General features: G+C 43.3%; 1 protein-coding gene across 1 annotated transcript in view; it reads left to right on the forward strand.

The window, feature by feature from the left end:
* Window positions 1–3,786: 3,786 nt before the first annotated feature.
* ADGRE5 (adhesion G protein-coupled receptor E5) overlaps window positions 3,787–13,431 on the forward strand; it is an 82,523-nt gene continuing 72,878 nt past the window's right edge. The window contains exon 1 of the mRNA XM_089533027.1: window positions 3,787–3,824. Within this exon, the coding sequence (XP_089389153.1) occupies window positions 3,791–3,824 (34 nt within the window). The 5' untranslated portion in view covers window positions 3,787–3,790. The remainder of the gene's footprint in view (window positions 3,825–13,431) is intronic.

Raw genomic sequence — 13,431 nt, forward strand, 5'->3', positions numbered from 1 at the left:
TGATGAAAATCATAGATGGTCATTTAAAAATGTTAATGAATAATATATTTTAACCATAAAAACATAAATATTATATGAATAAAAATAAATCAGATTTTGTAAAGTTAGAGAGATGACAAGACCTTTCAGTCTAAACTGTATGCTGGTTGTTCTTAGAATGGAGATAAATCATGTATGAACAAATGTAACAGAGATTCATAAAGATACTTGATCAGATGTGACATTCCTTATTTGGTAAAAGGTCTTGTTTTCAAATTTATTTAGTTCTAAAGAAAACTAGTATAAAATGGCATCACAGTAGCTTTTTCATGGATGCCAAACATTCAAAACATACAAAATTAGAAGAACAAAAGGCTATTCTAACCAGAAGTGGCAGAGTGGCAAAAAAAAAATAACTGGTTGTTGATAGCTGATATTCACACAAGGACTCTGTTAAGCACAATTTTTTTCTTAGTTGAATTATGTAGAGACTGTGGAAGGAGGTTTTTATTACCACCTTCCACAACACCCAACCCATTGCAATTGCAGTTTGTCCATGCAGGGGTGCCCTCCCAAAGCTGATTACTGGGCAGGGAAACAGGAACACACTTGAATACTTCCTACCTGCTTTGAATCATGTTTACAAGATGATCAGAGTGGAAATGCACAAAGGACTCAGCCCACTTTCTTCTGTGATCTGTCTAGACTTTATGGCTTGGAATGTGACTGCATCATGTATAAAGAAGAACCAATGTGTGAACACAACTAACATAGTATTGATACTTTTCAAACCGTGGCTTAGGCTGAGTCCAGACCCGCAAAATAATTTGTCCTTACCTTGATCCTTGCCCTGTTTGTAAACACAATGTTCTTCAGGTTTCATAATGAAAGCACCTGTTTTAGATGTCTGAGGGCTTTAATGTGATTTAGAACAAAACAACTCCACAGTCTCTGGGGGAAACTATTTCTTTGTAACTTGTGTTCTGCACCCTGAACTGGGGTGGGGTGGAATCAGGGGTTGGAGTTGGAAGGAAGGACAGGTTTGTGTGTGGTTACCTTGTCTGGCAGGCATTGTGTCACCATTTTAAAAAAATGTTCAGTTTGTATGTGGATAACTGCATAGTCAAATATTGAAAGCTCTGAGATAATCTGTTCAATGGAGGGAGGGGTGTTACTTTTTATTAAACTCAACCAGAATTTAATCCCTGGTTCTAGTGAAGACATTTTGGATCATGCCATCCTTTTAAAACCATTTAGTTGGAGTGAAGCAAAGTTCATTGTCACATGGACTTATACCCAGCTAAGGGCCAGAGGAAGAGCATGGATGCTCAATGTTTCTGTCCTACTATTTATTAACTGTGCAATCTTATAAATTCCTATACAGAAATAAGTCCAATTGAGTTCAGTAGGACTTACTCCTAGATGAGAGGAAAGAATAGAGCCTCACTGGAGAATAAATTCCTTTAGACCCAACAGGAAATAAATATGGGTTATGAAAATTGGGCTGTGATTTGTCTGTTGGAGTGGGGCTGTTTACAAACTAGCTGTTCCATTTTCTAGGCATTTTTAAAATATCCTATTCATCTTGGGGGGAAGACTTTGTGGGCAACTTTAAATATTGCAGGCTAAACTGAATGAGGAGGCATTTAATTTGATCACACGCTCTCTCTCACACACACACACACAAATACAGGAATGAGAGGTCATAGTGTGGCCACAGAGGGAAAGGGGAAGGAAAGTGGTTGCGGAGTCAATCAGCTTTGTTCTTAAAAGGAGCAGATTCCACTGAAATCAGTTGGACTTACATTTGAGATGATACAGATCAAATTGTTCTGTAAGCTTCAACTGAAAAAACGGCTAAGACTGAGGACGCCATACATACCTGGCAGCAAACACAACTGAACACAATGGGATTTACAGTGGTGCAGATGTAGCAAAGGCTACAATTTCTACACAGAAGCCTTCTATCCCATATGCAAGCAATAGTTTTCTTCATCAAGCAAAGGTGTGTTGTTTTTTTAAAGCACTTGTACAGGAAAAAGGAGGAGGAAGCATAAGAATCTTGCTATGTTCTTCAGATGGTATGGAAGAAAGGTATCGTTGTTTGTTATTAACCGTCCTCAAATTGGCCTCAGCTCATAGTGGATGAGACATCTCCAAGTCTCCCTGTCCTCCACTGCTCTGCTTAGGTCCTGCAAATTCATACCAGTGACCTCCTCAGTAGAGTCCATCCATCTAGTATGCAGTTCTTCTCTTTCTTCATCCTTCCACCTTTCCTAGCACTGGAGTTTATCATGTGAGGGGAAATGGGAGTTTAAACAATGATTAACCCATGAAAATCATGCAGTTGACATTAAAACATACTTAAAATGACATTAATGCAAGTGCCATTATCCCATGAAGAACCAGGGAATAATCAGATAAGAAACAGCAAAAAGTAATTCACAGGAAAATTCTGTGAATGAGTTACTGCTGTTTCTTGTCTAGTGATTCACAGGATACTGGCACTTTAATCACGTTTCATCTCAACGTCGTGTAAAAACCATTTGTGCAATTGTGGATTGATCACGTGTTAACCACTGTATATACTTCCAATTTCCCCCCATGTGATAAACTCATTTTTGTCTTTTCCAATGAGTTGTGCTTTCTCACAATGTGGCCAAAGTATGACAGACTCAGCATGTCCAGAGGAGGGTGGCCAAAAGGGTGAAGGGTCTGGAAACCATGCCCTGTGAGGAAGACTTAGGGAGCTGGGGATGTTTAGCTTGGAGAAGAGAAAGTTAAGAGGTAATTTGATAGCCCTGTTTAAGTATTTGAAGGGGTGTCACGTTGAGGATGGAGCAAGCTTGTTTTCTGCTGCTCCAGAGAACAGGACCCGGAATAGTGGATCCAAAGTACAGGAAAAGAGCTTCCACCTCAACATTAGGAGGAACATGCTGACAATAAAGGCTGTTCAACAGAGGAACAAACTCCCTCAATGGAGAGTGATGGAGTCTCCTTCTTTGGAGGTCTTTAAACAGAGGCTGGGTATTTTGTTTGTCTCCTTGTCCAACACTCTTCTCCACAGCACTCTTCTCCAGTCCTCCAACTCAAATGAAGTGGTTTTCTTTCTGGCATACAGACTCATAATATATCCAAGGGGGTTCACTGTGCCACCCGCCCGTGAGCTCCATGGGAACATGAAAGGCACTGAAAGATAACCACATGTGAGAATAGACACACACATCCCACACACTTTCAAAACAGCAGCTATGGCCCTGGTCACCCCTTCCTCAGAGGGCATCTACATTTTAGGAACCACACAGTTTGACGCCACTTTTCAGTGCCATGGCTCCATCCTCCAGGGCCCTGGGCTCTTTGGCAGAGAAGGCCTTGTAATAAAAGTAGAACCCCCAGGATGCCATAGCATGGAGACGGAGCGGCCAGAAACTGCATGGTTTCTCCAGCCCCCTCAACCCCCACAATTTGCAAACTGCGTTTTGAAGGGTGGGTTGTAAATGTGGATTGTTTTCATGTGATGTGATTTTGGAGTGATGTGTGTTTTAACAGGTGCCTTTTTTAAACTGATGTTGTTGGCCTGTGGTGGGGGGTTGTTGTTTCCTGCCTTGATCCACGGACAGAGGTGTAATTCTTCTTCTTCTTCTTCTTCTTCCCTGGGACAGGGACTCACTTTCTCCCTGCCCTTGCTTTCAGGGGAGGGTCCTGGGCGTAGTAGAGGGATGCCACCGCCTCCTTCCCCTTCTCACTCTTTGCTCCCTCTCTCTTTCTCCCTCCTTCTTCTTTCATTCTTTCTCAGGCTGACTCGAGGACCATGGAGGCGGCTCTGCGGTTCCTCCTGGCTTTGGGTAAGTCTTGGCCCCCCGCTTCGGGTTTTAGCTCCAGATTCCTAAGCCAGGGCAAGCAGGGAAGACCAGGCCTGTCCTCCATTTCCCGGACTCGTCCTCCATTTCAGCCTTCTGGCCAGGAGGAGCCTCCAATCGTCCTCCCTTTGGAGCAGGACTGAGCAGCCTGGGTCTCCGTTTCTGTGAGCCGTTTTTCGCTTTTATTTCGGAATGCCCCGCTTTTGTTTGTTTTTGTCTTGTTTTTGGGATGTCCTACATTTTGTGGGGCCTCGGGGGGAGAAATTTTGCAAGCCAAATGTTGCTGGTATTTCGTCTTTTAAATTTTTTTTTGCTCTGGGCCCCACAATAAACTCCAACTCCCAGAATTCCATAGTCTTGAGCCAGAGCACTTCAAGCGGTGCCAAACCGGGTTATATCTCCAGTGTGGATGCAGCCTGGAAGAGTTTTTCCGAACCGCGCTCAAGCGTACTTCCCTACTCCCACCCGGGAGTTGTAGTAAGCGTGGTGTAGTGCTTTGAGTCTTTTGGACTGGGACTCTAAAGTCCTGGGTTCGAATCCGGAGGGCCCTTGGGCGAGTCACACTCTCTCAGCCCCAGAAGACCTCCTGATAGGGTCACCTTGTTGCTGCTGGATTCAAAGACATAGCCATGTTCGTCTGTCGAATCAGTATGCGGAGAGATCTGGCAGCCCCTTTGAGACTCACTGAAAGAAAGAAGGTGGCAGCAGGAGCTTCCCTAGACTAAAATCTACTTCCTCAGATGCATATTAGTAGTAGTAGTATTCAAAGATATAGTCGTCTTGCAGCACCTTTAAGAGTAACTGAAATAAAGAAGTTGGCAGCAGCAACTTTCTTAGACTTAGTCTACTTCTTCTGAGGCTTCATTTATTTCATCTAAAGCACATAATAATAATAATAATAATAATAATAATAATAATAATAATAATAAATTTATTTATATCCCATTTCTCTGTGGAACACAACCCGGGGTGGCTTACAGTTAAAATAATACAATTCCACATCCCAATATCCCACCCCCTTAAAATAGCAATGAAACAGCACCCAGTTTAAACATACCTTAAAAGAAAACACTCAGTCAACAATGCTATAGCCATTGAGGAAGTCGACTTTAGTCTGGGAAAGCTCCTGCTGCCAACTTCTTTCTTTCAGTGAGTCTCAAAGGTGCCACAAGAGCTCCTGACGTACTTCTTGTTGTTGCTGATGTGTGCCTTCAAGTCGTTTCTGACTTATGGCAGCCCTGGCATGGGCTTTTCTTGGCACGTTTCTTCAGGGGCAAGATGCCCAGATGCCCTCCTTTTCCAGGACGTGCCCTCCATTCCAACCTTCGGTCCAGGAGGAATTCCAAAACATCCTCCGTTTTGAGCAGGACTAAGAAGCACAAATTTATATTTCTAGGAGTGTATTGAGCTTTTCTTTGATGATGTCCTATATGTTGTCTTCAGTGTCTTACATTTGGCAGTGCCTTGTCCTCTTTTGTGGTTAGGCCATCTGGTCACCCTGTTCAGAGGAGGTTTGCAATGGCCATCCTCTGAGGTTGAGAGAGTGTGACTTGGCCAAGGTCGCCCAATGGGTTGCCCTGGCAGAGGAGGGGATTCAGGCTCTGGCTTCCAGAGTCAGAGTCCAACAGCACCCAAACCACAACACCAGGTTGGCTCTCAAGGGTCACCTTAGGGTCACCATACCTCAAAAGCAGCTTGAAGGCCCACAACACTAAAGGGGTTATTTCTGCCCTGACTTACAGGGCGAGGCTTACGTGCCACAGGCGGGTCCTGGCAGCTGAGGGTCAGGATGGGACATGGGCAGCAGGAACAAGAGGAGGAGGCCTAACCCTCTCCTCCACAGTTAAGGAGAAACTGGTGGGAAATGTCTGTGTGGAAGAGCCAGGGGCTTTCCTCTGGAGGGGGTTAAGCTACATGGGGTGGACACAAAGAAAAGCAGGGAGGGACATTTGGCTTTTGAGGAGATACATTAGCAACAGCAATAGAATGTACACCACTTCACAGTGGACTCAGCACTCTCTAAGCGGTTTACCATCTGTAAGCCAATTGCCCCCAACAAACTAGGTACACGTTTTACTGACCTATGAAAAGATGGACGGTTGAGTCAGTCTTGGAGCCCTGGGATCAAACTCACAACGTTTCTTGGCTACAGCGAATGAGGAAGGCGGCTATGAACTAGAAAAGATCTCCTAGAATGCAGAGATACACAACTGAGCATGAAAGTTAGAATCGTACAAGCCATTCTATTCTCTATTACTATCTACAAATGTGAGAACTGGACAGTGAAGAAAGAAGATAGGAAGAAAACCAGCTCATCTGAGAGTGCTGGAGGAGCGTGTTTAGGATACTGTGGACAGCCAAAAAGACAGACAAATTGGTGCTAGAACAGATCAAACCAGAAATCTCTCTGGAAGCCATGATAAAACAAAGGCTCTTGTACTTGGGCCCCATCATGAGAAGGCACAATTCACTGGAAAAAAACAATAATGCTAGGAAAGGTGGAGGGAAGCAGAAAGAGAGGAAGGCCACATGCTAAATGGATGGACTCTATTAGGAAGGCCACAGGCCTGAGTCTGCAGAACCTAAGCAGAGCAGAAGAAGTTAGGGAGTCTTGGAGATGTATCATCCACAGGGTCGCCATGAGTCAAGATCCAGTCGAAGGCAGTTAATAAACAACAAAAACCGGCACTTAACCACTGTGCCAACATTGGAAAGGAAAAAAGAGTTGCTTCCCTCTGACTCTCCCACACACTGTTGGGTGGAAGCAGGAAACAGGATGGTGGCTGTCGAGGCTGCATCTGCACTGCAGAAATAATCCAGTTTCAAACCACTTTAACTGCCATGGCTCAATGCTGTGGAATTCTGAGAATTGTAGTAGCACCAGAGCTCTCTGACCACTACAAGAGCTCTGCTGCCACACAGGGTGACCAGATGTCCTTCTTTTCCAGGACATGTCTTACATTTCAACCTTCTCTCTAGCAATGCAATGCTATGGAATTCTGGGAATTGTTGTGGGTTGTGGCACGCAGGGTGACCAGATGTCTTAACCACAAAGGAGGACAAGGCACACCATTACATGTAGGATCTTCAAGGACAATGGAGGACATTACCAAATGCAAGCTAAAAACATGAATATAAATGAAAATTCATGCTTCTTATGCCTGCTCAAAATGGAGGGCCTTTTGGAATTCCCCCTGGACAGAAGGTTGAAATGAAGGACATGTCCTGGAAAACGGGGATCCCTCGTCACCCTGTTTGGCACCAGAGCTCTCTGACCAGGGTGACCAGACCTCCTCCTTTTTCAGGACATGTTTTCCATTTCACCCTTCTGTCCAGAAGGAATTTAAAAATGTTCTCCATTTTGAGCATGGCTAAGAAGCATGGATTTACATTTTTGGGGCTTTTATTTGGGAATAAGAAAGAAGTCCCATAAGAAAGAAGTCGTCTTTCTGTCCCCAAATTTCTAACACTAAAGAGAGTGGCACACTTACCGTATATACTGGACTATAAGTCGACCTCATGTGTAAGTCGAGGGCAGGTTTTGGGGCCACAATTATGGATTTTGATAAGTTGAAGGTAAAACCTAGGGTCACATAACAAAGGATCTAAAGCACGAAACAAGGAAAAACAGTGCCAAAGAACTTAACAAAATTCAGGCAGGCCTAACTGTTCGTGCTCATCCTAAAAGCTGAATGGATAAGAGAATAGAGTGGGGTCAGTGGTTCCAGGACAGATTATACTCTTGCCTTTCATCAGAGGATGGTTTGTTTTTTAAAATAAGAGTTAAAGTATAGTACTAACATTGACCCGTGGATAAGTCAACTCTCGTTTTTGGGGTCAATTTTTTGATTAAAATTTCTAGACTTAAAAATGAGTATATACAGTACTTCTATTTACTATGTCTACATAGTCTTGGCCACTTTGCTTACCCCTTGTCTTTGTTATTGTTGTGTGCCTTCAGCTTTTTCCGACTTATGGCGACCCTAAAGCAAACCTGTCATGGGGGTTTCCTGTCAAGTTTATTTAGAGGGGCTTTGTCATTGCCAGCCTCTGAGGCTGAGAGAGTGTGACTTGCCTAAGGTCACTCAGTGTGTTTACACAGCCTAAATTGTACAGTATTTATAAATGCTCAACTGAAACATTGTTACCACAATGCTAGAAATATGGGGACTGAAGGAAAATTTCATTGAGGGCAGAATGCTTATTTGGGAGGCAATGGCCTCACTTTGGCCTCTTCTTGTAACTCTTCTCCCCCCCCCCCCCCACATCTCCCTCCATTTCTCAGCCCTAAGACACCACCCTTTTATCAGGTAAAAGAAAATCTTCCAGACTATCCATAGTAAGGGAGAGGAGTGGCTTCTCTAAGGCTGCATTTACACTGCAGAAATAATACCGTTTGACACTGCTTTAAGTGTTATGGCTCCATGCTGTGGAATTCTCAGATTTGTAGTTTGGTGCACTCTTTAGCCTTCTTTGACCGAGCGCACTGGGGCCACAACAAACATATTCCCAAGATTCCATAGGATAGAGCCAGGGTAGCTAAAGTGATGTCAAATTGCATTAATTCTGCAGTGTGGCAGCAGCCTTAGAGGAGGCAATCCCATACTGTCTCAGCCATCTTGGAAGCAGGTCCCAACTTTCCCTGCTTTACTTGAGAGCCTTAGAGAAGGGGAGATCTGGTAACGTGTGTGTGTCAGCTTTGTTCAAAGCCAAGGTAGGAAGAAAATTTCAACTCAACAGTCTTGGTGTATTTGTTGTTGTTGTTAAATTTATTTGAGTTGACTCCTACTCATGGTGATCATGTGCATGAGACATCTCCAAGACCCCATGTCCTCTATTGCTCTGCATAGGTCCTGTAAATTCAGGCCTGTGGATTTCCTGATTGAGACTATCCATCTAGCATGCTGTTTTCCTCTCTTTCTATTACCTTCTACCTTTCCTAGCATTATTGTCTTTCTTAATGATTCATGCCTCCTCATAATATGGCCAAAGGAGGATAGCCTCAGTTTCATCATCTTGGCTTCCAGGGAGAGTTCAGCCTTGAGCTGTTCAAGTAACATTTGTTTCTTTTTGGCCATTTGTGGTATACTCAGCACTCTTCTCTAGATCCAATCTCAATTCTTTTTAACCAAAGAAATGGAAGGGACCAGGAGGTGATTTTTACTCCAAGAAGTTCAGCTCATCAGTCGTCTATATATTTTTAAAAATCCGTTGTTGCTCTCCATATTTGTTGGCATATTTTAGTTAGGGCTAGAGTTGATTCCTTCTGTGTGGATTTGAACTTTTCTTTGAGTTCCTAAATGTTTTAAATTACACACATTTTAGCATGGGAAGAAATAAAGTCGTGCAACCTGGTATAAAACAATGATGTAAATGGGTACAGGTTCACCTAAAAGAAAATCAATAAAATGGAGAGAGAAATTTTCAGTTGAACCCACCATTGGATACAGTTTAAAAGGTATAAATCTAATGATTCTGGGAGCCTTTAAACTTACAACTGAAATGTAGTACTCAAGTCTAGATTTTACAGTGCATTGTCTTGCTCTCTCAGCCTTAGAGGATGGCAATGGAAATCCCCCTCTGAAGAAACTTGCCAAGAAATGGGTTTGCCTTAAGGTCACCATAGGTCAGAAACAACTTGAAGGCAACAAACAAACACAACAACAAACAACAATCCTGTGAGTGGCATATGAAAGCATAAATCCAACTTGCTTTCATATGGCCCAGCACAGACAGGCCTCGTGGCACGTCTTGATGATGTGCTAGGGTTGCCTCGGGGTGTCACTTACAGACGCCCCGCAACCCTAGCACATCTTCTGTACATCAAAATGGTGGCGCCCTGTACAGATGGGTGCTGCCATTTTGATGCGACCGGATGCCTAGCATCTGCACATTGCGGCACCATAATGATATTGCAAGTGCGCCATTGGCGCACTGCGACGTCATTATGGCACTGCAAAAAGAACCCACTTTTTGCGGGTCCTTTTTGCTCCGCGAGGAAGCCATGTGGTTTGTCCACTGGGCTTCCTCACGGAGCAAACCAGGACACTGGCAGACCGCCCTTTTTGGGCACTCTGTACTGGGACATATGTCTCTTTTTTGTCATTGTGGAGGTCAGAGTTCTCTATCTTTCTCATGTGATGACCCCAACCCCAAAGGCCTATGTTATTTGTATTGGCTCCCACTCCAACATAGCATTTAGTGGCTGGTAGAGAACAGATGATAGCTGAGAAGCATCTGGCTGTGTGGCTATAACCTAGATGCACAACAATTCAAACTACAGGAAAAGAGATTCCAGCTAAACATTAGGGAGAACTTCCTGATGGTAATAGCTGTTCTATCATGGAACACACTCCTTTTGAAAGTGGTGGAGTTTTCTTCTTTGGAGGTTTTTAAACAGAGGTTGGATGGCCATCTGTCAGGGGTACTTTGATTTTGTCTTCCTGTATGGCAGAAGGTTGGACTGGATGGCTCTTATAGTCTCTTCCAACCCTATACTTCTGTGATGAAGGCTTCCTCTGGGACCTCCTGGGGGTCCTCCAGAAGTCTTTGAAGATGACATCATCATTGTATGTTTGTCTATATAGCCAGATGCTTCTCTGCTGCCCACCTGCCATTCTCTGCCAGTCAGTAAATGGCTGTAGGGGTCATGGGACATAGGTGACTCCTGTGGGAGAGGGGGAAGTATTATAGTTCTGGGCGGTGGAACTTTACCATCCAATGCTAGATCTTGGACTAACTGTCTTTTATTTATCTTTATAAAAAGATAAGCACTGTGAATGAAAATAAAGAGATTATTTCAGTAGTAGCTCATGAACCAAGCAGAGGAGAGGCACTCTGTCTCACCCCAAAATGGTAGAAAGAAGTGCCCCTTTACTCTGTCATCAAGCCATCACTAGTTATACGAAGAAAGCTGTGCACAATCTCTAGCCTTAAGTAAGGTGCTTACAGTCTCTAGATGTGAGACAGAGATTATGATTTGGGAGACAAAAGTCATGACTGTGTAACAGGTTTTAGGAAGAGCCAAACAATAACAGGAAAGTGCAGAAGTGAAATGCACCACCCTAATTTCTCTTTCAAACTTCCTATTTATTGCTTTCAAATAAGGCTGCAGTCCCATACACACTTACTTGAGAGCAAGTTTTACTAAACTCTGTGAGAATGTCTGAATAGGTATGAACAGTCACTGTTTGAGATTTACTCCTCTTTTGCTTTCTTCAGATTTTGCTATCCCTCCCACAAAATGAAAAAATAGAGAGGGGAAAAAAAAGACTATTTCCTTCAGATCTGTCTACAAGGCAGGTTTGACCCAAGGGGGGAAAAACACTTGCTGAGGAAAGTGCTTTCAATGCACCCATATTTTTTTTATTACTGTTGTTTATTTTATTAATAATATTTGTAGGTTTTGGTAATGCTGTCATAAAGCAAAGCCCTATTTATTTTTAAAACAGATGAAATTGAAGAAAGTGCATACTTGAAAGCGAACAGAGAGACGTTTGTATTTGTAGTTAGTATCAGGAATATGGAACATAAATTTTAGAATGGAGGCATTATAGCATACCGTATTATAGTTTTCGGGTACAATCTGATGCACAATTACCACAGAGTAAACTCCATTGAATACAGTGAGATTTATCTAAGAGAAAAGATACAAAGGATTGGGTGGTGTATTATTGCCACACAATAACAATAATAAATGTCATCATTACCCTGGCACTGCATCTGTATGCTAGAAAAGTCATTGGTTGAATTGCTGCTTGTCGCCAATTTAAAGATACTTGTCTGGAAAAAGGTTGGCAGTCCTATGTGTAACTCCCTAGAATTTATTATCTTCCCAGAGACTGAGAAAGAAGCCAAGATCTCATTTAACTGGCAAACCCAACTAGGTTTTGTTTTTGTTTTTTGTTTGTTTTTTGGTCATATCAAGCCTTCACTTGGGCACTGAAGCTGCAAGATTTAGAGAAATTAAACATAAGAGTGATACTCCAAATCTCAAAACTGTTAAACCAGTCTTTCCTTGAGACATTGCATGCAGTTTTGGAAAAGTTGAGGGTGGCTGTGACACAAGCCAGGAAGAATTTATTTTCTACTTGAGGCATTTTTTTATATTTCTCATGTCAAGGACTTATTGGAATTTCACATTCTTTGACCCTAGTTGGGTTTGCCAGTTAAATGAGATCCAAGGAAGGGGGACAGGGATGTCAGCCATGTTCTAGGATTGGTTGGGCTTCCTCTCTCCACAGACAATGTGGTTCCAGCATTCCAAAATTGAGTGCCTCTTGTTATAGATTGAGTTCTAGATCTGCTACCTGCCTATGGCTTAGTTTCTCTGAGGGTGCCTATCAGCCAGAATGCCAGAAAAGGACATCACAGAGATATGAGTTGCTGTTTCTAGACATGTGATTTGACAGTGTATTGGGAAAAATTTCCACCTACTTCAAATGCTCCTCTGAGCAATGTTGTTGAGAATTGGGAGTCTCTTAACTCAGGATAGCCTCTCACTGTGTCACGATAGCACATCAAACAATGTGTGTGTTCGTAAGGAGGGGAAAGCAACTGATCACAGTATTTGCAAGACTTCCACATATCAACCTAAGGCCCCATTCATACTGGTCTAAAAGACCTGGAAGGAACTGGGCTGATCCGGATGCCCCTCCCCCGAATCGCTCCGTTAGCACAAATTAGAAATCGAATGCATTCTGTGTCTGCTGGCGAGGTGGCTGCTGCCAATCAAGCTATCGTCATGGTGACGTTTGCAGGGCATCGGGGAAATTGTCCTCCCTTTTTAAAGAGCCAGGCACAGGGGTTTCAGCGGCTGAAGCAGGGAGAGAGATGCCTCTCTCTCTCTCTCTTTTTTTTATAAACCTGTGGGCTTTTGGGTCAGATCTGCCCCTGTCCCAGGCAAAGGATGGGATTGCCATGCATTTTTTTTATGCTTTTAAAAGCAACATTAGCTTTCCCTTTGCTTCCCTTGCTGTATCTGCTCAAGAAGACAAACCATGCGCATATTTGCTCCAAAAAAATTGTTAAAAATGTAACATTGATTGTTTGCAACATTTGTAGCTTCCCCCTCTGCAGAAGGCAAGGAGATCCAAGGATATAAAGTGCAAGCCCAGCTCCATCTGCCTCTGGAATACAAACATAATGTATTCAATGCGCATATTTGCTCCAAAAAAATTGTTAAAAATGTAACATTGATTGTTTGCAACATTTGTAGCTTCCCCCTCTGCAGAAGGCAAGGAGATCCAAGGATATAAAGTGCATGCCCATCTCCATCTGCCTCTGGAATACAAACATAATGTATTCAATGCGCATATTTGCTCCAAAAAAATTGTTTGAATTTGAAAATGGGGGGGGGGGTTGCCTGACATGAGCTCTGTTCGTGACCTGAATTTTTTCCTCCTGCAAGGGAAGGAATGCCCAGCGACAGAGGGCTTTGGGCAGGGGATGCAGGGAAAAGAGGCTCCTAAAGAATGCCTTCCATTGCTCTCTTCTTCCCAGGGCTCTTTCCTCTTCCCCCTCCCCTCCGATGAGGGGAGGAAATGCCTTGCCCTTTGCCCACCCTCTGACCTAAATCCCTCCCTCAATTTGC

Source organism: Sceloporus occidentalis, unplaced genomic scaffold (assembly GCF_023333645.1).
Source record: "Sceloporus occidentalis isolate IW3139 unplaced genomic scaffold, rSceOcc1.0.p SCAF_1, whole genome shotgun sequence".
NCBI lineage: Eukaryota > Metazoa > Chordata > Lepidosauria > Squamata > Phrynosomatidae > Sceloporus > Sceloporus occidentalis.